A 27,999-nucleotide genomic window follows, 5' to 3' on the forward strand; every position below is an offset into this window, starting at 1 on the left:
GCATGTCACAGTTTACGCGCGACGCCGCTGTTTATTTGCGCGGCAGGGGTCGCGCTCGGGGTCAGGGGTCGTGACCTGGCGGCGGCGGTGGTGACCGCCGGGCCGGCGGTGCCGGGCTCGTTTGCCGGCTGAGGGGGGCGGCTCTGTTGTGCCGCCTCCGCAGGGGCCCAGCTGGCGCCGCGGGGGCCCAGCTGGCGCCGCGGGGGCCCAGCTGGCGCCGCGGGGGCCCAGCTGACGCCGCGGGGGCCCAGCTGCCGCCAAGGTGCCCCATTGACGCCGATCAGACGAGCGACGTCCGCGATGAGAATGGATGTGCGGTGATGGTCCCGGCTGTCGGGGAAATGGGCACGGTCCGGCCAAACCGGGATGGATGGGCCCCGGGCGGGCCTGGGTCACGGCCGACCTGCTGGGTGGGGATGAGCCGGCTCTGGCCACGGCTCAACCGACAGCGTGGAGACGTGCGCGGAGGGACAGTCTGAGGCCCCTGTGGGCCGGCGGCGTTATGTGGCATGGAGCTCCCGCGTCGTGCCTACGAACGTTGGTTCGTTCGCTTGTGGAAACACGAGAAAAAAGGCTGACATTGCTGACCACGGGTGACTGATTGTTGCCGCTTTAATTATGATCTTTATCATTTTGTTCTGATGACAGTCTTGAGTCACATGATAGAAGTCATTGCCCCACCGCACCATTGCCTACGTGGTGGAGGGGGGAGGGGGATGGGGACCTCGCCACGGGCCATTGCCCCCCCCCCCCCCCTGTGTAACAGCCGCGGGCGTTTACATTGGCACGGCCCGCGCGGCGGCGCCCCATTGTCGGGCGCTCATTCCGCGGCCTGCCCGCTTTCCGCCGCCTCCGCCTCCGCCGCCGGTGGTTGTTTGGCCGGAGCTGCGGCCCACGGCCTCGCGGATTGCTCGGGCGCCGGCCTTTGGGTGTTGATGGAGAATACAGGGGAGGGAGGCCGTCGGAACGGGCGTCTTTCGATGGGAAAGTGTCGGCGTTGGGTTAGTTTCGGTGGAGGCTGGTGATACTGCTGCCGCCGCTGTCGGACGCACGCTATCCGGGGCTGTAAGACTGGCTGGATCAGTCGACCCCGGTTTCATCGCTGCTTGCGTTGCGTGCAATTATAAGTTTTGTGCCGATACTTTTGCGGTTGTTAGAGCCAAACGTGTACGTTGTACGTACATCTACGTTTGTACATTTCGAATTGTCCGCACGGGTGGCTTTGGGTCCGGAGTACCTGCTAAGCAGAGGTGTTTGGTACTTGCGCCTTGAACACACCACCTAAGCTGTGCCACCCCAACACTGAGACACGGCCGCCGCGGACCTGGGTTGAGCCTCGTTTGCAGGTTGCGGGCATATCTTCCCATGTCAGTCAGTCATGGCATGTCATATTCCGTTCCATGCCATTGCCTGCCCCATTCCACGTCATTCAACTCACGCCCCTGGCATTTGTATCCATTGCAGGTGTGTAACGTGTCTAGGATATTGGGTGGGCCCATGAGGATGACAGATTGCTTTTTGTCACGCTTGTTCTACTTCCAATAAATGAAATGATTAGCATTCGGCATGTATCGATGTGAATTCTACGACAGGCAAATCTTATGACGCTCAAATAATAAATCGTTGCATTTACTAGTGTGGCAACCTTTGAGGCAAACACATACATTTAGGTACTTCGCAACCAGGCATTGAGACGGAGCAATTTAAGCTGCAGTTTTTCTCAAATAACTTCAGCTTCGGCTTCGGACCATTTTGTACGGCTGGCATTCCCTTATTTCGAAGCCGCTGGCTTCGGCTTCGGCTTGGTATGTGCACAGTTCGAAGCCCTTGGCCTCGAATTCGGCTTCGCGCTTGAAAAAACCAAGCCACTCTCTTCGGCTTTGGCTTCGCAGTTCAAAATTTCGGAGCCACGAACTTCGGCTTCGACTTCGCCTTCGAGCTATGCTTAATGCTTCATCACCATGCCGGGTCGCGACTCCAAATATTAACATTCCAACTGACGGAAGTGGTTAACATGACCGCTGTATGCTCCTCATGATGTTGCCATCAGTATATTTTATGCAGTGTGCATGTGCAACCAAACTGTGAACATTCTTTGAATCCTTGATTTGAGGCCCTTGGGGTAATCACAAGCCCAGCAGAGATGATTTGTTACGGGCTTGTTTAATTTTCCAGTGACATTGCCTTGCTCATACCATTTTTATTATGCAATCCTGGAGTGTCTTCCCAGAATATCCTGAGCTTTCCTTGCAGGCCAGTATTTCTCTTGGAATGGAAAGAGAAGCAGGACCAGGGCTTTCTCCGCGATATCAGCAGTGCTAGCACCTCCAGTCGATTGTTTTACCTGGCGGCACAGGGGAGCTTGACCACCGAACTTTTGCACCGCCTCTCCTGAGGTGAGGAAGCTAGTAGCTATGCAAGAATGAACGGAGCCGCCTCGGCCTCCCACTGGACTTCCGTAAACGTTGAGAGCGCAGCCCGCGCCGCAAAAGTCACCAGAGACGCGCGTGCGCGCCCGCTGCCAAGGATATTTGTCGCGCGCGCGCCGCAGCAGGTACCGGACCTTGCGGCTTGCGTGCGCGGGTCTGCGCGGGTCGGTGACGACCGCAGGACACGCAACGCCGCGCCTGCGTGCGTGACGCGTACCCGCCGGCCCCCTCCCCTCCCTGCGGCAGTGGGCAGCGGGCTTGTTCTCACCATTGCAGTGAGCAGGCCGATGCGACGGCGCCGCCTGCCTGCAGTGGGCGACCGACGCTGGCCTGTTGGCGACCGGGGCGGCGGCTTGTTACGGTTTTGATTGCTCCGCGCGGCATGTGCCGCCAGTCTGGTGGCGTGCGTTCGCTCTGGAAGGTGGCCAGCGCTGCGCCATGCCGCTGCCAGAGCGCCATGCTGAGTGTCCAGTGCCGGGCGGGCTCTGGAATGTGCCGCGGCCGGCTCCCTGCCAGCGCATCAATCGGCGCCGCCAGAGATGCGGCCGGGATCTCGGAATGCAAATATCCCAGTGGTCACAGGCTGGGACCGGGTGGATCTGGATCTGCCGTCTGCTGGTCTGGCGGATCGCCTTGGGAGGGGCGTGTCATGTTGCGGTAGAATCTTCTACCGTAGATTATTCGCAGCAGAAGCGCGGACTTATGTCCCAGACCATTTGATTCAAATCATTGCATTGGCTTTTGGTTGTTGATATGGGGCTGTTAAAGGGGGCTGTTCAAGTTTACGCCTTTTGCCTCGTCATTTGTAAGCCTTAGCATGTGGTTTTATGAGAAGAGCCGAATGTCCAGTGCATTGACGACAGCCAAATCCAGGCCTCGAATCTGATGAGAGTACCCCTTAAACCCGAGGATTTTCTCTCAGACGCCGCAAAATCTGTCTGGGGATCTTGACTGCGCCACTCGCAGCATGCTTCCCTCCATTTTGCAGTATTTGGATGATTGGACGGCTTAGATCGTTAAGTTTGCATGAAGGCCGTCACACAACGTTTCAGGGCCTGCTTGGAGCGCCCAAAAGAATATACATGAGGGAGCTTTGAATGGCATTCGAAGTAAGACAGATCAATCCTGGAGAATAATCTGAACAATACATTTTTGGACAAGATGTGCAGCACGAGGGCCTCATTTAAGTGAGGCCAGTCGGCTCTGAGACATGTGGTTTGTCCGCGCTGTCTCGAAGCCGTCTGGAAGTCCGTCTCGAAGCCGTCTGGAAGCCGTCGCAAAGTTTGTCCTGAAGACAGCACTCATGAAGCCGACGGCATGCATGGCGCTCCGGATCCCGTCATTGCTCCGCATGCCAGAGCGTATAATAACCGACTCGGACGGTGTCTAATGAGTGTTCAGCGTTATCTAAACGAGGTGTGTGACGCTGGTCGATCCCAGAGCCCGCGCTGTCCTGGTCGATCCAGGAACCCATGGTGTCCTGGTCGATCCAGGAACCCATGGTGTCCTGGTCGGTCCAGGAACCCATGGTGTCCTGGTCGGTCCAGGAGCCCGCGCTGTCCTGGTCGGTCCAGGAACCCATGGTGTACTGGTCGGTCCAGGAGCCCGCGCTGTCCTTGTCTGCCCAGGAGCCCATGGTGCACTGGTCGATCCAGGAGCCCATGATGCCCAGGTCGGTCCAGGAGCCCGTGATCCCCTTTTTGGCCCAGGAGCCCGTGATGCACTGGTCGGTTCAGGAGCCCATGGTGCCCTGATCGGCCCAGGAGCCCGTGGTGTCCCGGTCGGTCCAGGAGCTCGCGGTGCACTGGTGGGCTCAGGAGCCCGTGGTGGGCCGTCGGCGGCGATTTTTACGAGCCCCGACGCTCGGTTATCAAAACGAAACGATCGTTTGACGAGGCGACGGCGAGCTGACCCCATCGGCTTGCGGCCATCTTCTCCAGCTGTGGATGTGATGGTTGGGGCGTCCCGCAATCGGAGCGACCGTCAGCCTCGGGGTCAGCGTGCGTTGTGTTCCTTTTTATGTTATAACACAAGGAATGACACAAAAACAAAAACGTGGGGGATGAAACACTGTCCGCTGTGGGCTACCGGCGCGTAGCCGTTATGGGTACAGGGAAGGATATGGTCCCTTAGTTTTCCAGGGCTTGGATCGTGTTTGTCCTCTACATTTTGCGAATGCAATGCACGTTTTTACATTCAAAAGCACACTTTCAGATCTGGCTATCCTCCCAGATCCATTTTGACCACCCAATCCCAGTTTGGCCTCAGTCCCCGCTCTCAGAGACTGCTCATGGCTACCTGGACCGGAGGTCGAAGGATCACCGGATCCCGGAAGAGGAGGATGGTGCTTGGTGGGTCCCAGTTCCCGAGGATTGTCTGTTGGTTACCCAGGTGGGACGGCCTGTGGGTCCCGCGGCACGCGGTCGAGGGGTCCCGCCGGCCCTGGTCGGTGGGCTCTCCCAGCTGGGTCAGCGGCGGGTCTGATGCTGTCTGCGCAGAAACCCGCAGCGCATGACGGAAAGAACACGTGTACGTTATGAGGCTATATGATGAGGTTATGAGGCTTGTTGTCCGCCCTGCGGGCAGGTTTTATGCTTCAGCAACCAGTCGGGGTTTGTTTGGTTCAGCGTTGGTTCAGTGTTGGTTTAACTCCGGTGGACGCAAGCCATTTCCCTTGTCGCCAGTCAGCTCACCGGAAATATCCTTCCCCGACCGCCCTTTCGTCCGGCTCCTCCCGTCAACGAACCGCGGCAAAATACCCGTCGCTCCTCCGTGCTCTCTGAGCAAAACCACGCCCCGGGGACATTCGGCGTCGGGTCGGCTTAGACTAGCCTGCGGCGTCGCTCGCGCGCCAGCCTTCAGCTGTCGCCACCGCGGTCGGCTGCGCTGGGAAAAGTGCCCGGGGGCTTAGGCGAGCGCCTCGAGAAGCCCTGGCACGGGCGGCGGGTCTTCTGATCCAATTGGAGCCGCGCTGCGTACCCCCCCCCCCCCCCCCGCCCCCGTCAAGCCAACTGCTGTTTTGTTCGATGTATCGGTGGTCGGCCTGGACTCACTGCGGTCCTGGCTGGTTAGCTTGGACTCACCGCCGTCTTAGCTGGTCCGCAGATGGTCCGCTGGATTCGCTGCTGCCCTGGCTGGTCCCGCGATCCTACTTACCAGCCAGTTGCCGGCTGGTTTCACCGCTCCCGCTCCGGGCTTTGAACAGACTGTGTTCCTGCCTTGCCCATTAGCTATTCGGTGCAGGATGTTGTCCCTTCATGGTTCTGTCCTACCATTATTATATATCTACCTATGTACCATACCTATATATATATATATATATATATATATATATATATATATATATATGTCTATATACACGTGGTGGTATTACAGTCCTTTTATGCCCCAAAACTCCTCGCACCTCTCCCAAATATCCCCACCTCTCTTCACGTCGATCACTGAAGGTAGGCCACAGTGGGACCGACCTGTGCCAGCCCTTTCACCCTGGGAGTCCTGCGGCCCACCTCAGCACCACCGCCGCTCAGGCCGCTGCCCAGTGCTGGCACGAGCCGCCTGCCAAGCGGCCCGAGCGCGGCCGTTCTCGTAAAGTGTCGGGACGAAAGGAACGCCTCGCGAGCCAGCCGGCGGCAGCTGGCACTGGCGCCTGCCCCCCTGCACGGGGCGGGCGTGGGGTCACGAGGTCAGCGGGGCAGTTCAACCGCAAACCACCAGCGGGGCAATTGGCCGCAGACAGGTTGGCCGCCATCAGACAGCGCCATACGACCCGATGACGTCAGTGGGACGGGCTTGTCAGCTGGTGGTCGGCGTTGTTGCCGACAATTTACTCGTCGGAATTGGATTCCCAGTTTTGATGCCGTACCGGGAAGAGACTCCAGAGCGGCTGGGCTTCGCCGGGGTGTTTTTGCCGATTGGTCGTCGGTGTCGCGTGATACTTATTCTCCCAGCACTGATCAGACCAATGTCGTCGTCACGGCCGAACTACGCCCTGGGGAGTGCGTTTGCGCCGGAAGTGGCGTCGATCTGGCATTAAAAAATACCCGCGGCGTGTCGGAAGTTCCCTAGTTTGCTCAGCTTCGATCCGGCGGAAAATTTACAGCTATTTTAGTGTTCGGTCTTATCTCGGCTGTGGCATGGTTACTCGACACATCGGTGGTGTCCCGTCCTGCATGGCGTTGCGGCTTATCTGCAGCGTTACTTCCTCCAGCGGTTCGAAGAGTTTTTACAGCTGTGTGTGATCAACTGCCTCCTGGTATACGTCCATGACAAACTTTTTTTCGGCGGCTGCTTTGGTACTTTCTGTCCGGAGCCGTCTACGGCGAGAAATAAAAATGCAGGCATAAAGGGGGGGGGAGGAACAGAACGCCTCCCCCTAACTGGCTGCACCTCTGGCTGTTGGCAACTCCGTGTTACAAATGGCACGATGTTTAGAAATAGTAAGTTATCAACTCCTAGAACTTTCGGTGGTCTCATATGAACAGTCGCACTATGGTTGCACGGAGTTTTTTTCTGTCACACGGCAGTACCCTCGCCAACGTTTGTTATGCTGGATACTTCTTCCCCTTTCTTTCGGCTCGCTGTATCACTGTTGGATGTCAAATGCCCCGAGGTGGCCCGAATTACGCTCGAATCCAGCATGTCGCCTCGGAGCTGCTAACGAAGCCAGGACTAGCGCTAGTTACCTGTCACCAGGGATGCTGCCATCCGCATCGACGCGTCGGTCTCGTCTGTCGCCGGCTGGCGGACTTCTGGCGGACTTCGCCGGAGTTCTCTCCGTTGGTCTCATCTGTCGCCGGCTGGCGGACGGTAGAGTCCTCTCCGTCGGTCCCATCTGTCGCCGGCTGGCGGACGGCAGAGTCCTCTCCGTCGGTCCCATCTGTCGCCGGCTGGCGGACGGCAGAGTCCTCTCCGTCGGTCCCATCTGTCGTCGACTGGGAGACGGCAGAGTCCTCTCCGTCGGTCCCATCTGTCGCCGCCTGGGGGACGGCAGAGTCCTCTCCGTTGGTCCCATCTGTCGCCGGCTGGCGGACGGCAGTCCTCTCCGTCGGTCCCATCTGTCGCCGGCTGGCGGACGGCAGAGTCCTCTCCGTCGGTCCCATCTGTCGCCGGCTGGCGGACGGTAGAGTCCTCTCCGCCGGTCCCATCTGTCGCCGGCTGGCGGACGGTAGAGTCCTCTCCGTCGGTCCCAGCTGTCGCCGGCTGGCGGACGGCAAAGTCCTCTCCGTTGGTCCCATCTGTCGCCGCCTGGGGGACGGCAGTCCTCTCCGTCGGTCCCATCTGTCGCCGCCTGGGGGACGGCAGAGTCCTCTCCGTCGGTCCCATCTGTCGCCGCCTGGGGGACGGCAGAGTCCTCTCCGTCGGTCCCATCTGTCGCCGCCTGGGGGACGGTAGAGTCCTCTCCGTCGGTCCCATCTGTCGCCGCCTGGGGGACGGCAGAGTCCTCTCCGTCGGTCCCATCTGTCGCCGGCTGGCGGACGGCAGAGTCCTCTCCGTTGGTCTCATCTGTCGCCGCCTGGGGGACGGCAGAGTCCTCTCCGTCGGGTCCCATCTGTCGCCGGCTGGCGGACGGTAGAGTCCTCTCCGTCGGTCCCAGCTGTCGCCGGCTGGCGGACGGTAGAGTCCTCTCCGTCGGTCCCATCTGTCGCCGGCTGGCGGACGGTAGAGTCCTCTCCGTCGGTCCAGCTGTCGCCGGCTGGCGGACGGTAGAGTCCTCTCCGTCGGTCCCAGCTGTCGACGGCTGGCGGACGACGGAGTTCTCTCTGTTGGTCCCGTCTGTCGCCGGCTGGCGGGACGGCAGTCCTCTCCGTCGGTCCCATCTGTCGCCGGCTGGCGGACGGCAGAGTTCCTCTCCGTCGGTCCATCTGTCGCCGCCTGGGGGACGGCAGAGTCCTCTCCGTCGGTCCCATCTGTCGCCGGCTGGCGGACGGCAGAGTCCTCTCCGTCGGTCCCGTCTGTCGCCGGCTGGCGGGACGGCAGTCCTCTCCGTCGGTCCCATCTGTCGCCGCCTGGGGGACGGCAGTCCTCTCCGTCGGTTCCCATCTGTCGCCGGCTGGCGGACGGCAGAGTCCTCTCCGTCGGTCCCATCTGTCGCCGCCTGGGGGACGGCAGAGTCCTCTCCGTCGGTCCCATCTGTCGCCGGCTGGCGGACGGCAGAGTCCTCTCCGTCGGTCCCATCTGTCGCCGCCTGGGGGACGGCAGAGTCCTCTCCGTCGGTCCCATCTGTCGCCGGCTGGCGGACGGCAGAGTCCTCTCCGTCGGTTCCATCTGTCGCCGCCTGGGGGACGGCAGTCCTCTCCGTCGGTCCCATCTGTCGCCGGCTGGCGGACGGCAGAGTCCTCTCCGTCGGTCCCATCTGTCGCCGGCTGGCGGACGGCAGAGTCCTCTCCGTTGGTCCCGTCTGTCGCCGCCTGGGGGACGGCAGAGAGTCCTCTCCGTCGGTCCCATCTGTCGCCGGCTGGCGGACGGTAGAGTCCTCTCCGTCGGTCCCATCTGTCGCCGCCTGGGGGACGGCAGAGTCCTCTCCGTCGGTCCCATCTGTCGCCGGCTGGCGGACGGTAGAGTCCTCTCCGTCGGTCCCATCTGTCGCCGCCTGGGGGACGGCAGAGTCCTCTCCGTCGGTCCCATCTGTCGCCGGCTGGCGGACGGCAGAGTCCTCTCCGTTGGTCTCATCTGTCGCCGCCTGGGGGACGGCAGAGTCCTCTCCGTCGGTCCCATCTGTCGCCGGCTGGCGGACGGTAGAGTCCTCTCCGTCGGTCCCAGCTGTCGCCGGCTGGCGGACGGTAGAGTCCTCTCCGTCGGTCCCATCTGTCGCCGGCTGGCGGACGGTAGAGTCCTCTCCGTCGGTCCCAGCTGTCGCCGGCTGGCGGACGGTAGAGTCCTCTCCGTCGGTCCCAGCTGTCGCCGGCTGGCGGACGACGGAGTTCTCTCTGTTGGTCCCGTCTGTCGCCGGCTGGCGGGACGGCAGTCCTCTCCGTCGGTCCAATCTGTCGCCGGCTGGCGGACGGTAGAGTCCTCTCCGTCGGTCCCATCTGTCGCCGGCTGCGGGACGGCAGAGTCCTCTCCGTCGGTCCCATCTGTTGTCGGCTGGCGGACGGCAGAGTCCTCTCCGTCGGTCCCATCTGTCGTCGGCTGGGAGACGGCAGAGTCCTCTCCGCCGGTCCCATCTGTCGCCGGCTGCGGGACGGCAGAGTCCTCTCCGTCGGTCCCATCTGTCGTCGACTGGGAGACGGCAGAGTCCTCTCCGCCGGTCCCATCTGTCGTCGGCTGGCGGACGGAAGAGTCCTCTCCGTCGGTCCCATCTGTCGTCGGCTGGGCGACGGTAGAGTCCTCTCCGCTGGTCCCATCTGTCGCCGCCTGGGTAACGGCAGAGTCCTCTCCATCGGTCCCATCTGTCGTCGGCTGGCGGCCGGCAGAGTCCTCTCCGTCGGGGGCGACACCGTCGCGAGATCGACCCCGCCACTCTCGGGACGACGTGCACTCACTCCGGCTCGCTTCCGGTCGCGTCGGCGCCGTCCCCGCGCGTGCCTCGGTTGTCCAAGCAGGCCCATAGACGTCCGTGCGCTCGGCTGAAAGGCAGGCCGCCCCTGGAGCGATGCGAGGGCACCCGGGACTCTTCCGGAACACGACTGTTCCCGGGACTCTCCGCAGTGGCAGCGCGCCGACGGGGCGCCGAGCTGAAAGACGTGGAGGAGGCTCGAACAGCTCTGGAGAGGCCGTCGAATCGTGTCGAACGTCGCCCGCAACGTGGGGCTTGTCGGAACGCGACGACGGCTGTCAGGAGACTTCCGGGGACGTGCCCGACGCAGGGTTCGCCGCTGAAAGGCTCCACCTCGCTGGGGAGAGGCTGGGGGCGGGCTACGTATTGGACGGGCGTTGCTGTCGCGGCTGGAGGAGCACGCGGGGCTACTGCTGGCTGATGTAAGCAGGCAGACTATGATAACTTTAGGCACTGTGTTGAAAACCCCCGTCGTGCCCCATCTGCCGTTGTGGATAACAAACTAGATGGCGACGCCTGCGGCTCGGGTTTGCGGCCTCCGGCGCTGGGCCGCGCTCGCTGCGGGTCAGGATGACAGCGAACCAGCCGAACGGTCCGGTCCCGGCCCCCGACGGTCCGTCCAACCGAACGATCCTGCCGTCCGAGCCGCAGCCGGCCTCGAGAGCCTGCCGTGAGGGCAGTCCCTGTCGCGCTCCGCGAGGTCTCGGCTTCAGGCTCTCGGCTTCCGACTCCCGACTCCCGACTCCCGAATCCCGAATCCCGAATCCCGAACCCCGAATCCCGAATCCCGAATCCCGAATCCCGAATCCCGACTTCTGACTTCTGGGCTGCCGCGCTCCCGCGGGAAACGGTACGAGACGCGATCGATCGGATCGTGCCGCCGGTAACGCTACACCGGTTACCTTGCCAATTAGCGGTGTCACATCCACTGCGGTGGCAGCCGGCGACAGCAGAGCTCCCGTGGGGTCCCCGGCAACGACGGAGCTCCTTGTGGGCTCCCCAGCGACGGCGGAGCTCCTTGTGGGCTCCCCTACGACGGAGGAGCTCCCCGCGGGCGGTCCGGCGACGGCGGAACTCTCCACGGGTTCCCCGCGGGCTTCCCGGCGACGGCGGAGCTACCCGTGGGCGGTCCCGCCTCATCCCGCCAACCTCTGAGGGAGGGGGCGGGGGGAGGGACGCAACAGCAGAACGCCTGGAGCTGTTCCGGGGCAATCCGCCGGTGGATGAATTTTGTCAGTAGGCCAGAACGGAAATTTAGAGGAGGAGGGAGACTGCGAGGACTTGAGGAATATGATGACTATGAGGACATGTGGACTTTGGAACATGATGGCTTTGAGGACATGATGATTTAGCCATGAGTGAGTCATCAAAACGGCACTTTGCGCAACGGTGGTTTGGTCTAAAGGCTTAACAAATTATCTAAAAATTATATTTACTTACTGGAACTGACTGGACACCCGGAAGCGTGGAAGACTGCCATCGCTCGGTTGTCGGCGCTTCCCTTTCGGGGTGCTGACCGTGCCGCTGTTGTGCGTCAGAATGATCGTTTGGCTCGCCGTCCGCCCCGGCCGACCGCCTGTTACACGCCTCTCATGGCGTCGAGTAATGGCGCCATTCATATCGAGCCTAGTTACGCTGTCACGCCGCCCTCGCCGAATCCCGTTAGCCGTTTGCCAGAGGGCATGACAATTCCCTGTGGGTGCGAGTGGGCGCGCTCGGTGGGTGGGGGTGGGCGCGTAGGGACTGCGTTTTCCTGGAAATGGCCCTATTCTGGTGCTCCCCTTCCCCTCTCCCCTCCCCATCCCTTCTTACTGCACCAGGTTACTACGTCTGGAGATACGGGCTACGTGATAAAGGACCTGGGCGTAATGGCCGAGTGGTTAGTGTCCGGCTCTCACTTGGGAGTCCAGGCCCAAAACCCGGTTGTGCCATGACCCCTGAGCGATAATATGGCTTCTGCAGTCGATTACAAATAATGTGTAAGGATGAAAGGATGTGCAACGACATGCGTCGTTTTCCCGTTCTCAAAAAAGCGATAGTTGGGCCACTCAGGTGTTCATAAGTGCTTATGAGTCCACTCGTGTTCCTGCGCTGCGCCGCGGTGCGCACGACACTGTCCAGCGTAGCCCATTCATCCAATGGTGAAGTGTCGCCCCCTCCCCCTCCCGTGACGAATAAGTTCTTCACGGCGGACACCCCGTCCGCCTGCCCCCCCCCCCCCCCCCCCTCTCCTGTGGACGGCGTGTTTGCCTGGACCGAGGTAATCACTGCTTGCCTTGTTTGTCTACGTGCTGGTAATTGAGACCTGCTCGATGACGTGTGCCCATGTAGTCATCAGCGCTGGGCGTTGGTGACCATGCGGCTATCTTTATTGGCGATGCATGAGGTGTGCACGCATGAGGGCGATAATGAACGCCGGTTCGACGTGGTACGGGGCTTATTGGCGGCATGGCTTTGATGTGGACTGCGGCCGGCTAGGTAGGTGTAGTGGTGACTGTTACGGCAATGCGCTCTAGGTCCCGGGGCAATATCTGCCTATGCCTGTGCATTGTTATGTGTTGTTTTGTAATGTTTTGTTATTGTTTTGTAATGCAAATGCCTATGCATTGTTATGTAATGTTTCGTCTCCGTGCTGGTGCTAAGAGCACTGATATTTACAGTTGACCTTTCCTCAGATGGTTTTTTTGTTTGTTTCAAAACACATTTCCAGGTGTATTTCGAGAAAATTTTTGTTAAGGCTATTTCACACTCAGCTCATTGTCAAAGGAAAGGCAAGTTTTGATTTGTTTTGTTTACCACGGGACAAGGCGCGCTATTGTGCTCGTAGGACAAAAGTTAACGCTCGGAACATAACCTGCCAAAAGCTTTTTGCGACGTTGGTGACGTTTGCGTGTGGTGACACGGTCACTTTCTCGTGACGCGCTCCCTCCCGGGCCGAACTTGTGATGGTGACGTCACATCTGACGTCACGTGACGTCTCCCGCCGACCGGGGTTGACCGTGACCAACCGCGTGTCGCCGCCGGCAGCCTGCGACATGAACGTGCACAAGCGGTGCCAGGACAGCGTTCCCAACCTCTGCGGCTGTGATCACACGGAGCGACGGGGCCGGATAGAGCTGGGCATCACGGCCTCAGGAAACAAGCTCACCGTCGAAAGTAAGTACTCATCGGCCATCGGCTGCAGCATGTACTGATGAAGTCTTTCGTGATATGCAACAGGGCTGTGGTGAGAAGCATGGTGTTTCTTCACTCGTGCTGCTGCGGCAAGAAAGGGAAACGATAGGAACATCAGGTTTCAGTTTAGTGCCGTACCCTTTGTGGATTCTCGGAATGAACAAAATGTGACTAGAGTACATGGTCTGCTGGTTTGACTTCTTGGTGTGTCTGACCGAAATAGCGACAAATACGTACACATGTCCGAATAGAGTGTTAAGCCCAATGCGTTAACTGTACCTGGCGTCATTCCTTGCATACCTTGATGATCCAATTATTATCGCTTTAGTAAGTACTCAGCCGTGATCCGATAGTGACGTAGATGGTGCATATCAGGTTACCTACCGTCCTTGTAAACAAGACACGAACATTTTTGTCCTATCCGCTCCGGGGTGCTACGTTATGTAAGTTACGTCGTCCCTGTTATGTCCTTTGCCTCATAACATAAACTCAACACAACACGAGGTAAACCCAAGGCTTATTGCCACCAAGTGATATGTTCTACGATTTTTTGGTGTAGCATGAATATGTTAGTGTGGACCTCACCATGTGCCAAAATCTGGTTGCCTTTTTTCAAAGCCCATTAAACTGTGAAACGTTTCCTTTAAAAGGCATCCACAGTGTGAGGCCCCCTCAGCTGGTCAGAGGGGGGGGGGGGGGGATGTGCAGCTGGAGACAGTCGGGCGGCGGACCTGATTCGCTACAATCTGGCCACGACGCCTTGGCATAAGCGTATGACGCGTGGAAAACACAAAGATAGGATGGCAACAAAGAGAACGCATTTACAAGTACGATTGAGGCTTTTAGTTTGCTGTTTGACCAAAGTAAAACAATGTATATACGCTGACGAATGTAGTTGGTGTGGCACATTCCGGTATCTGTGAACAGCTTTGTTAGGTACCTTTTCTACCAGTTAGTTAAAATCAAAAGTTGCTTTTAATGCATGGTTAAAAAGCTTGTCTTGATCTATTCATAGCAAATTACAATAATACCTAGCATATTTTAAATCTTCCATGTAATGAAACCAGCTCATCCTAAATTCATCAAAAAAAGCGCCAGAAAGACGAGTCCATCCATTTTTACAACCGTTTCCTTTGCCTCTCTTGAATGGAAGTCACGAAGCGCCGCTCCTCGCTGCGGAAGATGTTGAGATATCGACACGAGCGAGTTAATAACGACAGCGTTTTCATACGTCTGCCACTTGCAACAAACTAATTTCATGTGTTTTAAGCTTATCCGCCGTCGGCTGCGACTTTTGAAATGCTGTCACTCCCAAACAGGACACGCTACAAACTTAGCTAAAAGTTTTTAATTGGAAACGGCTAACGGCCGCTTCTTTTTGTTCACGTGGGTTCTGTTTAAGTTATCAAGAGCGTCATGTGTGTCACAACTTCGCTAATGGGTTGTTCTCATTTCTGTAGCATCACTTCGGTAGTTGATCACCTTTAAAAAGAAAGATCACATATGCGCAGCACATCAGGCATGTGTGCATCATATATGCATGCATTGATCGTTGAAAATCACGGCGGTTTCGTTGTTTGCGGTCTTCAAAGATATACTTTCAATCTTGCGTATAAGTGCGTGAGGTATGCCTATTGGTGCAGAGGACTGCTACCTCACCGGTAACATTTCAGAGACGCAACACGCCACAGCTTTCGGACCTTCTCATATATTAATTTTCCTACGCCTCCGGTGTGAAGGCGTGTGATGATCCTCGCCTTCTGCGTGCAGCCTGATGGATGCGGACGAAGGAAGCCCGTGGCCCTAGTTTCAATCGTTGTAAGTTGTGAGAGTAGGGTCCTGCGGACTCAGCACCCACCGCGGCCCTTTTCCTCACAGCTATCGCAAACGGTACGAAAACACCACTGTTCCAACCACTGCTTACTAAAATTGCATGTATGCAATCTTAGTAAATCTTCTTCTTCAATCTTACCATTTACTAAAATTGCATGTATGCAATCTTAGTAAATGGTAAATGGGAGGACTGTGTTTGAGCATGTCGCGACAGCTACGGTACGTTTCGTGTCCCGGTCGATCTTGGCGCGTCAGGAAGCGATGCTGCTTGTAATTGGAAATGCTAGGTGAACTACGCAGGGTCGCTGACATTCGCTAAAGATTGCATGGAAATTCTATACAGATTATCGGCCATCGTGAAAATAGATGGGCCCCAACATGTCACGCCTAATTATTTGCGCTGACCGAACAATCTATGTAATCAATGCAGCCAGATGCCGGCTAAACGACACAAAAGAGGTTTGTCATGCGGGTATGATGAGGCCTGCGTGCTCTTGCTGTATATCAATAACAACGTCATTGTTGTTATGCCAGTCTTCTACTGGCAGAAAAGAGCGTGAAAAAGTCACATCTGTGAAAAGTCACATCTGTGAAAAGTCACATCTGAAAAGTCATCTGCGTGAAAAGTCACATCTGAAAAGTCATCTGCGTGAAAAGTCACATCTGACTTGTGAACACGACATTCCGGTATGCCGTGGTTACGGATTTTTTCGTTTGCGCTTATCATTGCTCTGTACTCTTACCCTGCTCTATATGAGCAGGGCAATACTCCATGATCTTACAGTGCCATATCTATATGACCTTACGTGGACCTTACGCCGGGATCTTACTTGGCTTCACGTCGCGTGACGCGTGAGCATGTCTCTCGTGCTGTCGCGTGACGCGTGAGCATGCATCGCGTGCTGTCGCGTGCGCCCGTGCGCCTATCGCCACCGCTAATACTAGTAACGAGCTAGTCGAACAGAAAGCTTTTGGACACGCGGGGCTTCGCGACTGCGGGAAAAAGTGGCCTTGGGATAGGAATTCGGGCAAGTAGAAAGCCCAAAGAGCGTAACATTGGTGATAAAGCAGCCGCTTGCATCGTATGCCCGAGTAAGGATGGGATCCAGAGTCAATTTAATATATCTTCTGAAAGCTGATCTCGGCTCAAGTGATCCAACCAGGGCAAAACGCGTTAGGAACAGCAACTGATCGATAAGAAACCAGGAAGGAACACGACCTTCAGCAGGGCAAAATATGGACGTTGGGCCACCGTCATCGCTTCCATTTTTGTCAACACGGAAGCGCACTTGGAGGGACACGCCACGGTGGATCAGAATCGGGATTCAAACTTCGGTACCAGAGTTCTGGCAGTCTGCACTGGACCAGTGCCGTCGATACTGCAGCGGTGTGTGGTCTGACATTATTTCTGTACAGGGACATGCTTGCGTGCATCGAATTCATCGAAATCCACTGAAGACGCTATTGCCGGTGCCCACCAGACCTCCGCCCGCAGATCCATGACTTGTAGATCGAGGCTGCACTGAAGACGCTATTGCTGGTGCCCACCAGACCTCCGCCCGCAGATCCATGACTTGTAGATCGAGGCTGCACTGAAGACGCTATTGCTGGTGCCCACCAGACCTCCGCCCGCAGATCTATGACTTGTAGATCGAGGCTGCACTGAAGACGCTATTGCTGGTGCCCACCAGACTTCCGCCCCGCAGATCTATGACTTGTAGATCGAGGCTGCACTGAAGACTCTATTGCTGGTGCCCACCAGACTTCCGCCCGCAGATCCATGACTTGTAGATCGAGGCTGCACTGAAGACGCTATTGCTGGTGCCCACCAGACTTCCGCCCGCAGATCCATGACTAGTAGATCGAGGCTGCACTGAAGACGCTATTGCTGGTGCCCACCAGACCTCCGCCCGCAGATCCATGACTTGTAGATCGAGGCTGCACTGAAGACGCTATTGCTGGTGCCCACCAGACCTCCGCCCGCAGATCCATGACTAGTAGATCGAGGCTGCACTGAAGACGCTATTGCTGGTGCCCACCAGACTTCCGCCCGCAGATCCATGACTAGTAGATCGAGGCTGCACTGAAGACGCTATTGCTGGTGCCCACCAGACCTCCGCCCGCAGATCCATGACTAGTAGATCGAGGCTGCACTGAAGACGCTATTGCTGGTGCCCACCAGACCTCCGCCCGCAGATCTATGACTTGTAGATCGAGGCTGCACTGAAGACGCTATTGCTGGTGCCCACCAGACCTCCGCCCGCAGATCCATGACTTGTAGATCGAGGCTGCACTGAAGACGCTATTGCCGGTGCCCACCAGACCTCCGCCCGCAGATCCACGGCTTGTAGATGGAGACTGATGTTTTAACGCCGGTGCCAGCCGTTTGGAATGCTCCGGATAACTACAGGCACGAGTCTGAGACCCCTCCCCCTCCCCCCTCCCCCGGTCGTCCCCGCGCGTGATGCGCCATGGCCGCCGAGTCATTACTCTCCTGTCAGTGATACCGCCACCCTCGCGCGAAACAAAATACGATACGAATCGAGCCGTGACGTCCCCGGTCGCTGCTGCCGCACTGCGTCCCTGACGCGCCGTCCCTGACACACGGCTCTACGTGCCGCGTCCGGGACACGTGTCACTGGCGCACGGTGCCACTGACGCACCGTGTCAGTGACACCACGTCTCTGATGTCGCATCACTGGCACTGTGACGCTGAGTCTCCGTGTTATTGACATAGTTATCACCGACACGCCGCGTGCCGGCCATCGTGTCACTGACACATCACGTCCGTGTAGACGCACCGCGTTTTGACACCGCGTTCCTGACGCACCTTGTCACTGACACATCCTGGCGCACAGCATCGCTGGACACTGACATGCCGTCCCCGTGACACAACGTGTCACTGACATGTCATGCCCCGACACGGCCGGTGTCCGGTCCGCAGAAGCCAGCCAGGTGTGGCACTGCCCTCCCGGCTGTGCCAGTGGCTGGCCACCCCCTCCGACGGCGTTAAAACGGGCGCTCGATGTCCGCCCACTGTGTGCGCCGCGGGAAGGGGACCGCAGGCGGCGGGGCGCGTCTTCGAAGCAAAATAGCGTGAGCGTCGCTGACCATGGACGAGCGAAGCACTGCCACGCGGCAAGCAACGCCGCGCACACAATGTGGCGCGGCCGGACTGTTGCTTGCCGGGCGCCAGATGGAAAGTCGCCGGACAGGCTATAGCGTTCAAATGTTCGTTCACCTATTTCATTCCCGCGTCCATGGACGGAGCTGTGTACCTCTTTGGAGGCGCGCTGTGCATCTTTTAAGGATGATCTGCTGTCAGCGGCTGTCACGTAGATTTACTCTAAGTTGTCTCAGATATTGCGCATCATGTGAAGACATCGCAATCAGTGACGGCCCCTTAATATTTCTATCATGCATGCATTGTATAACAGCGTCCCCGTCGCAGGAGCGCAGTGTGATTCAGGAGGCCCATCGGCTGGCCCCAGTCTGCACTGAGTGCACCAGGAGCCTCGTCGGCTGCCCCAGTCTGCGCTGGGTGCACCAGGAGCCTCGTCGGCTGCCCCAGTCTGCGCTGGGTGCACCAGGAGCCTCGTCGGCTGCCCTAGTCTGCGCTGGGTGCTTCAGGAGCCTCGTCGGCTGCCCCAGTCTGCGCTGCATGCCTCAGGAGCCCTTCGGCTGCACTAGTCTGCGCCGTAACTCGGCCGCCGCCAGTCGGCACATCACGTCGTTTGCCTCCCGCGGGCGCGGGACGGCTGATCAGTTGTAGCTGGGGTGTCGTCGACTGCGGCGGCTTGATAATGCGGGCAGGGAGCCGATGGAGGCGTCTGGAGACTCCCGAGGCGTCTGGAGCGCGCAAACTGCGCGGTGCTCTTTAGTGCACCGGGGGCGACGCCGCTGGTGTTCGCGTACGGCATGTCCGGCGATTTTTCTGCGCGGGGTTTGAACGGCTTCGCCGTGGATTTTTCGGATTTTGTGTGATTGCGGATTTTGTGGGATTATAATCTTGCATATAGATGACTATTACTCACCACCATTCTAACGTGAAGTGCTGTAATCTTAACCCATAGCATTTGAAGACTCAATGCGCTGAATGACGGCTTCGAGGGGGAGGCATGAGGCGTGCTCGAGGAATGCCACGCTTCTTTGTGACCCCGTGGTCGATGAGAAATAAATCACTTACTCCTGGCCTGGAAGTGTAGCTCCTTTGATGTAGCGCGTCAGTTGATGGATGACGACGCGTGGGACTGATGTCAGTCTGACCGTAACCGATCCGGAAAGCAATGCACGCCTCCTCCCGACAGCGACAGTGCAAAGATTCATCAATGGGTGTGTGTTGGGGAAGGGGGGGGGGCGTATAACGACCTGCCACGCGCACAGTCAGTGCAGAGTATCGTTATAAGTACGCGAGCGCCACAGTAAGCTCCAAGCATGAAGTGGACGTGGTTTCGTCGTCGCATCACCGTTCGTTGCGCGCGATATTGTAGCACGAGGGCAGCTAGTACACCGCGGCGGTACCCCGGGGGGGGGAACGCCCTCCCCCCCTCCCCCCCCCCCCCCCCCGCTCACTGCGGTGCTTGGTCGGCTAAGAATGGCGGGCCTCGCTGGCAATGCTGCGAGCTGTCGGTGGCGTGGTGGGGCCCCGTCTCCTGTCAGGAGTGGTAATAAGACTGCCCGACGATGGGCAGTGTGGGTGATGGGCCTCGCCGCGACCTTTGGCATGAATGGGACTGCCGAACCACCCGCGTGTGGGACGCGCCTTCCCTCCCTCGACGGGTAAGATTGCCTACGTGCTCATCCTGCAGACGAAGCGTTGTAGTGGACCGGATTCGCCAGTGCAGTGCAGTGTAACGCGCAGAGTGCCGTTGCATGTGCCCGCGATACGGATGTTAGGTTGTGCTTCGACGGCGGTAACTGCTCAGATTATCAGTGGAGCGATCGCTCCGTCGCAATGCTGCGATGAAGAGTGCTGAGTCAGTGATTTCAGTGGGAGGGAGTGCCAGCCCAGGCTGGAGGGAGCGTCTGTCCAAACGAGAGGGAATGCCGGTCCAGGTAAGAGGACGTACCAGCCCAGACTGGAGGGAGCGTCAGTCCAAGCGGGAGGGAGCGCCAGTCCAGACGGGAGGAAGTGTCAGTCCAGACGGGAGCAAGTGTCAATCCAGATGAGAGGGGTGCCAGGCGAGACGGGAGAGAGTGCTAGTCCAGACTGGATTGAGTGCCAGTCACAGTATTGGTGCTGGAGCGGGGCCGGTACCGCAGCGGGAGCGATAACACCAGCGTTGGCGGCCAGCTGGGTGGTTTAGGCCGCTAAAACCAAATTGTAAAGCTCGGATTTTGATGACGTGGATTACGCTATGCAACAATTACGATAGGGTTGTTTGGAATATGTTAAGCGAGCGACTGTTCCGTTCCACACTTTCAAAAATATGACTTCTGACCGGCAGCGTAGTGGAGCCATTAACCGTACAGAAAATATACTATGGCATGAAACGGCGACACGGCGAGCGACGACTATCCCATCGCACTGATGTTTGCCGCGGAGCCGGCTGTGCTGTTTGACTTGGGGTGGGGTTTCGGGTCTGCTTTTTCGGTCGGAGGAAATGGAGGTTGTGCAAATAGCCTGAAATATAACCTGATAACCTGAAATTATTTACACTTTGTCTTTACTTGATGCCCTGGATTTTCCTCGTAATGTTGGGGGTCGCGCTTGCTCCCTGTCAAGTTAAAAGGACCAGGCTGCAAACTAGGCGCTTGAACGTCATCAACTGAACACGATTCCACACACTTACCTGGCTGCAGGTACGAACACGTAAAGCAGCGTTGTCACTCACAAGCGCCATTTATCGGCGTTTTGTCACGATTTCCCCAAACCAATGCGGACAGGCTGCCCGCCTGGCAGGTCCTTAGCGCAGCCAGGCCCCCGACGGAGAGTCTGTATCACGCTCTCGCGAGGCCGTGTCACCGACGTAGCGCTGATGGCTCCACTTCCCGTCTGTTATGACGACGCTCAGGCCGTAGCTCGGCCGCCGCTGGCCCTCAAGCTGGGCTAAGCACCCCCGGCCGGCGATATTAATAGTTTAATCTTGGTAATTGCGCCCCGGGTGAGACGGCCGGCGCCGAGCGACCCCGTCCGCCAACGGGTCGCCGGGAGCGGACGGACGTTAGCACAGGGTGACGCTGGGAACGGGCGCCAGCTGCGGGACGCGGAGAGGTGACGGCGGCGCACTCGTATGCCCCGGAGAGGGTCTGCTCGGGCCGTGCTGGGGCAGGATCACGGGAGTGGGCTATCCTGCTCGGGCCGTGCTGGGACAGGATCACGGGAGTGGGCTGTCCTGCTCGGGCTGTGCTGGGGCAGGATCACGGGAGTGGGCTGTCCTGCTCGGGCCGTGCTGGGGCAGGATCACGGGAGTGGGCTGTCCTGCTCGGGCTGTGCTGGGGCAGGATCACGGGAGTGGGCTGTCCTGCTCGGGCTGTGCTGGGGCAGGATCACGGGAGTGGGCTGTCCTGCTCGGGCTGTGCTGGGGCAGGATCACGGGACTGCTCGGGCTGTGCTGGGACAAGCCCGCGGGAGTGGGCTGTCCTGCCCGGGCTGTGCTGGGACAGGCCCGCGGGAATGGACTGTCCCGCTCGGGCTGTGCTGGGACAAGACCACGGGAGTGGGCTGTGCTGGAGCAGTACCACGGAAGCCAGTGATGAGGGCGTTAGCTTCTGCGCCGTGATATGGTGTGTAAGAGCCGCGGCGCGGTAATTCGTGTAGTGGAAGCGAGGCCTCCAGGATAGCCGTGCCGCGGTTGGCAAGTGCTGCCGCAGGCCGTCGAGTAATGCGAAATGTCCATTTCCGAGGCACAGTTCCACGAAAGTACACGCGTAAATTATCAAGATTGGTTGGGAAAGGGCGAATGCTCACGATTGTGATCGAGGTAGATGGGCACTGAATGTTGAAGGCTGCCATTTTAACAAACTATTTTCAACGCAGCTATTTTCTTCCGTCCTCTCCGCGGGTGAAGTGGGAAGGCTTGGTTCTTTTTGGGTCGGGGATGAAATGAAATTTATTTTGAACTGATTTGACGCCGTTGATTACGGCAACGAGAGAAGCTGAGTTCCGAACTAGGAGCCGGATCCTACTAACTTTGGCCATGCTAGATCCAAACTGGTGGGCTACATATTACTGCGTCCTAAAGTCTGTTGTAAGATCCCCCCATAGCGCTGCGTATTTGCAGTGCGGCACGTTGATGGTTTTTGTGGTGTGTTTACCAAGTCTTTGCTTAAGTCCCTGTGGTGATGGAGGATCCTTTTAGAGTCCCTCAAAGTTGAACAAACAATGTGATTCTCATCGCGGCCTAAGTTATGAACATCTGTAGTACCGACATTTGTGCTCACGACTATCTGCCCGACGAATATCTGCAATACGAATTTCAGCACCCATGATTATCTACGAAACGAACATTTACACGTATGGACGTAAGCGTTTACGAATTTTGGCGCTACGAACATAAGCGGCTGCGAACACTTTCCGGTACGAACGTTTAAACATTCCAACACCAGCGATTACGAACACCCACGGCACGGACTTTTGCAGATGTACACACTTAGCACGAACATAGAACATAGAACATAGCGTAAGAACATAGTTACAGACATTTGGCAAGCAATGCCAGTAGCTGGTTACTGGCCACAGCACCAGAAAAATCAGTCTATTTCGACGAACCAGGAACACCGAACGTCTTTTTGCGTGAACGCGAACTTCATCAGTAAACATGACCCTCTCATCGCGCTTTCTGCTCACCGTCGTGACGTCACTTCATCCCGCTTCGGAGCCAGTCAAGCGCCTGAATGTGCGACACATCTCCGTGCGTCTTGTTCCGCAGATGTCTCGGGTAATGGTGACGGGTGCTACTCTTCAGTGGGGTCTGTGCACCGAATGACGTGTGACCGGATCCAATGTAGATGAGGCAGTACTGTTAGCCTTCTTCTCGTCGAATAACCAGGAGAAAGGACAGATAGATGCATTCATATTTTGGCTTTATGCCTTTGTCAAGACGATTAAAACTATTGTTTAAATGCGATAGCTAGAATTGTTTTAAAATGTAAGTTGAACGATAGCTCGGATCGTTTTCATCGTTTTGGTAGAGGCATGTAGTCAAAATGTAAAAACACCTTATGTCACCTTTCCCCTGGTTATTCGACGGGGAACAAGGTTAGGAGTACCGTGTTATCTGTACGTAAATGTCTTGCACATGGCCCGCTTTCCCTGTGTCGGTCTGTCACCACGGGTGCGACCCGTGTCGTTGCTGTTCTTGTTTACACGCTCCCGTCTTCGCCTTCACTCTGGTTCGGTCAGCCTCCGTCCTCGCCCGCTCCGCAGCGATCACTCCCGCCCGTGTGGGCGGCTCGTGCCGGTCCCGGTCCGTGTGGAACCTGCCGCCACCCGTCCTCGCGCCTGGGGAGAGACTATCTTGGTTCTTGCTTGACCGTGTCTGACTAAAACCACGACCCTGTAACAACGTAAGACAACTCAGGGACGGTGTCTGCTGCCCGGATCTGCCCGGGTCCCCGTGCATTGGCCGCTAAGTATCAGCCTCAGCTGCCCGGCGCTGTCCCGTGCCCCTCTGCCGCCCGAAGTGTGGTGGCGGTGGTGGGGGGGGGGGGGGGAGGGGTAGCCATTAGCGGGTGGCGGCTGGCTGCTGATCTGTGGACACAGAGCAGGCGACCCTGATCGCCTTACTGGCGCCGCAGCTGCGGGTCACTGACCACCCGACCCGGCGGACACCACGGGCGACCCGTCACCAGCCGGACTGCCGAAACTCGTGTTCGCCCTTGCTGACGCGGCGTTCGCGCGCTGAAATGTGCCAGTGATATTCGGCGGTGTCACGCTGGCGGTGGTGCGACCAGTTCCGTGGCCGCAAATGTAACCGAGAATCGTCGAGAGACCACCGAAATGTCCGAGCCGTAGATTATATCAACCATACCGAGACCAAGTAGAAGAGCATGGTGTGCTGTGCGCTTTGATTGGTCGGAAGTGGCGAGGCGGCACCACGCTGCCATGACAACGGCCGGCTTCCGGTCTGCGCGCGGTCACGTGTTCACGTGGCGGCCAGAGCACGCCAATTGCAACCTGCATGTGGTTTGAAGGAGATTCTGCCCCCGGGCACGGTCTCCGCCGGGGCAGGGAGGTCTGTGCAGTATCACGTAGTGATACCGTTGTGATGATGATGATAATCGCGTGTGATGCATCACATCACACATAATCTGGACTGCCGGAGGAGCACTCACTTGACTGGCAGTGGCAGCGATAACAGCTGTTTCAGAGGGGCGACGGCTAAATGCGAGCTGCTCCTTAAACTGAGTAAACAGCCGTTTGGTAGAAACTGCGAACGATGGAAAGTGTGGCGAGAGCGAATCCGGGTCTGCGGTCTCGTGCCGCAAGCCCCATCAAACGGAAACAGCGGATGGACGATTGCTAGGACGGAAATGACAAGCTCACTGCAGCTGTCCAAGGAAATTAATATTCGGAAATTAATAATAAATTAATTAATATTAATATTAATACACGCGTGCTGCCATCGAGGTCGTAACTCACAATAAATATTAGGAGTCCAAGCTGTCATCTGTCGGACAGTTGGACACGGAGCCACCACGGGCCCCGCTGCTGCTAATGGACCATCAGTAGTTCACAAATTAAGTCATGGCAATGAACCAAATCAATGCAGTCTTCAACGAAATCGACGAACATGCACCATGGGCCCTAGCTGTGTGCGAGGGAAGCCTTGGATGGCTACGTAAGCTAGGGGCCTTAATGGCTGATGTTTAGAGCCTTTGACCACCATTTGGGGCGGGGGTTCGAATCCCGGTTGCGCCATGGTCCCTGAGCGCTAACATCGCTACTGCAGTCGCTATATACAAAGTTGCGTGACGACACGCATCGTATTCCCTTTAAAAGAACAATATTACGCGAGCTTGCATCTTTAAAAAACACCAAGCATGTCGAAAATGGCTGCGTCTGCGGCAAGTTCTTGCATTAACTTGAACTGAGACCAGATCCAGTATAATTCAGAGAGATCGAGGACTTACCAACGAACCAAAGGGGTTCTAGTTGCTGACGTATACTAACACGCCCACCAGTGAAAACAACAAATGTGTGGACCTCTGCTACGATTCTCGCTGAATCCGTCACCTAAATGGACTAATGCCACGCCGTGTGCCTATGTCGGCGAATTAATGAGTTTCGGCAAACTCAATGACTTCGTAATGTGCAATTTGCATGCTGTTCAACCGTTTAATTTGAATCCAGCTATTTGATGTTCCCGCACTTTCGCCTACGCTCAAGAGTTAAGAAGAACTTGATAAGATTTGCAACTGGTTAAATGCGACGGGCTTCATTCCGTGGGGATTTTTTGTCCTGGTAGTAAATTACTCTCTCATTCACTCGAGAGGGTGTTTTCAGTTGAATATATATATTGCAGTTCAACGTGGGTAGCGCTTGACTTTGCATGTTGCTGTTTTTATATTCTTATGTGTCCTTGTTGCCGATTTGTGATGCAGTTTTCCAGCAGTTGTCAAAATATGCGAGGACCGAAGCCGAGCGGTATCTGTCGGCCATCTTGTGCCGTCGTGACTACTGGCCATGCGCTTGGAGGTTCATTTATTCATTTAGTATTTGGTTTTTGCTTCACCTCATTGCAACGCTGCCCGGGCCCAGTTGCTCGCTCTATTGCAGCTGGATGCGTGCAGCCGTTCACTCGTTGCCTGCCTGAATGAGCGAAGCCGATCCGTTAACTAGTTACTGTGGAATGTAGCAGTCGCAGCAATGTAGCAGTCGGTTAACTGCTAAAGGGAGAAAGTTGGTCGGAGGCGTTGATTTGTTGCAACGGACACCAAGTCGACTCTTTCAATTCATTTTCTCGTAGTAGATTGCCGCAACTCGCGGCAGTGACATTTTAGGCCCGACGGCTCAGCGCAAGTTGCATCGAAAGTTCGGTCGTTTGCCGCCGAAGCGGTTCGCCGATAACTTTCCAAACTTTCCTAACGGACATGGTCGCGCTGGCCGGGGGCGAGCGTCGCACTGTTGTCCATCACCAGAACGAGATTGAAGATGATGACACGCAGACTGCGACGTCAAATTATTGCTGCGGCGGCGCGGTACGCGCACTGGGAAGAGAAACGTCTCGATGGAGGGACCGACGTCTTATGTGAGGTGGAGCCTTGAGCCGCAGCATCACAGAGTGCACGTGCCGTCTCGGGCGGAGCGGGCGGCTTTGTCGACTTGGGCTGTGGGCCGAACTTTGGGTGGGTTTGGTGACCCGAGTGGCCGCGATTTGCCTCGAGAAGTGGTAGTTTGGGCTGGCCATCCCACAGCGCCTCGCGGATCGGTTTTAGTTTATTGGCCTGGCCGCTTAACGCACGAGAAGTTTTGAGCTTGATGCTTGTTGACCGCTCTTTCCTCTCCTTGCAAAAAAGCTCTAGGTTAGAGTTTTTCTGGATGCTTTTCCTTAGAAAGTTACCAAAGCTGTTTACCCGGCTGGGTACTAGTGAAAACATATCCCTGCTACTGTTAAGGCAATGCGTTTTGGAGTTGTGTCCAACCAATGTTGATCCAAATTGCAAGGCGAGCCAGCACAACTTGCGCTTCATTCGTGCTGTTTAGATTATTTACCGGACAGTGTTCTTCGCATGAGCCGTACACGCTGTGACGTGTGGACGATCAGCTAAGAATAATCATCGGTACAACTTTTTTGAAAGCGAACTGCATCCCTGCCGCATATTGGCCACGCGAGGTGTCCATCTATTTATTAGATATCAACTCCGAACCTTTTGGATGGACGAATTTCTGAGATCAGAGCTTACGCTAGGCAGGTGCTTGTTTTGTATGCCCTGACCCCTTACCATCCGATCACACAATACCGTGTAAACGGTAGAATTCGGTGGCGAAGGCTTAACCGTGCCGCAATGCTCGGCACTTACCGTCCTTCTGTCTGACGTCATCTGACCTTTGTTGCGGCCGCTGCTATCGGCCGCAGGCCATATCTGTCAAGGGCAAATAAAGAACGCCTAAAGCGACTCGAACTCAACCCGGCACGGGTGGTTGAATCGGAAGGCAGGCGCTCTAACCAACTGAGCCATCGGGACAGCCAGATGGCAAAGCCAGATGACATCGAGGTCACCCTAAATTGATATGTTTCTGCCTGGAATACCTTTGTTTCCACAGCTGCACCTAATAAAATAAATTCAGAAGCTCATTGTGAAGAAAAGTTTCCTTCTTGTAGGCTACTGGTAGACCAAATATTGAACTGTGACCTGACCTAATCTGACCGATGTGGGGGACAGAAATGGTCGGAATAGGCTCCCTACAGTTTTTACGCTTATCTCCGTGCCCTCAATATCTGTCCTGACGTGCTAACAGAGGTCTGAACTACATCCACTGCAACGACCGTTTTGACCTCTCACGGTCACTGATTTGACCGAGATCAAACATTTGAGTTGCATTCTTTATGATTTAAGGAGGCCTTCGAAACGGCATGTTTTGTTTCTTTCACACGGCTTCCGGAAGTTTGAGATCTCAGGAGGGAAGTCAACTCCCCCCCCCCCCCTCGGCTGGGCGCGGTTGTCTCAGACCCCCGGCCGGGCGCGCGTTAATGGCGTGGCGATGCTGGAGGGAAATAATCTGGGCTTTTGACAGCCTTTGCAAACGTTTGGAACTTGCCCAACCCAAACACAGGTTTGGGCAGCTAAAAAACAAACAGAGCACGCAGCGCAACAAAGCGATCATGGGTCCGAGCCTAACCGGACGTAGAATCGAGGCGGAGCCCATGAATATTTCAGTCTCGGATGAAATTAACGCATTCAGTTCACAAGTGAATTAGGCTCGAACTCACTTGCCATTATGAATTTAGCTCTTTGCTGCCAGTTAGCAGACCTTCAATGTTCCGGTACGGCTTGCTATATTGCTGGTCAACACCTGTCGGCATAGAAACTCTGAACCCGTAGTGCCAAAAGGCCGGGAGCTCGAAGTATTCCTCTCCTACATCAAGTGGGCTCACTTGTTCATGAAGCTAAGGGCTCGAACGT

At 56.8% G+C, this 27,999-nt stretch overlaps 1 protein-coding gene across 1 annotated transcript in view; it reads left to right on the plus strand.

Annotated features, from left to right (window-relative positions):
• Window positions 1-27,999, plus strand: part of LOC119095343 (protein kinase C, brain isozyme-like) — a gene marked incomplete in the record, with an annotated part of 136,805 nt that overhangs the window by 55,495 nt on the left and 53,311 nt on the right. The window contains 1 exon segment of the mRNA XM_037218197.1: window positions 12,952-13,080. Coding sequence (XP_037074092.1) covers window positions 12,952-13,080 — 129 coding nt within the window.

The sequence above is a fragment of the Pollicipes pollicipes genome, unplaced genomic scaffold (assembly GCF_011947565.3).
Source record: "Pollicipes pollicipes isolate AB1234 unplaced genomic scaffold, Ppol_2.1 Scaffold_4219;HRSCAF=4965_pilon_pilon_pilon, whole genome shotgun sequence".
Taxonomy (NCBI): Eukaryota; Metazoa; Arthropoda; class Thecostraca; order Pollicipedomorpha; family Pollicipedidae; genus Pollicipes; species Pollicipes pollicipes.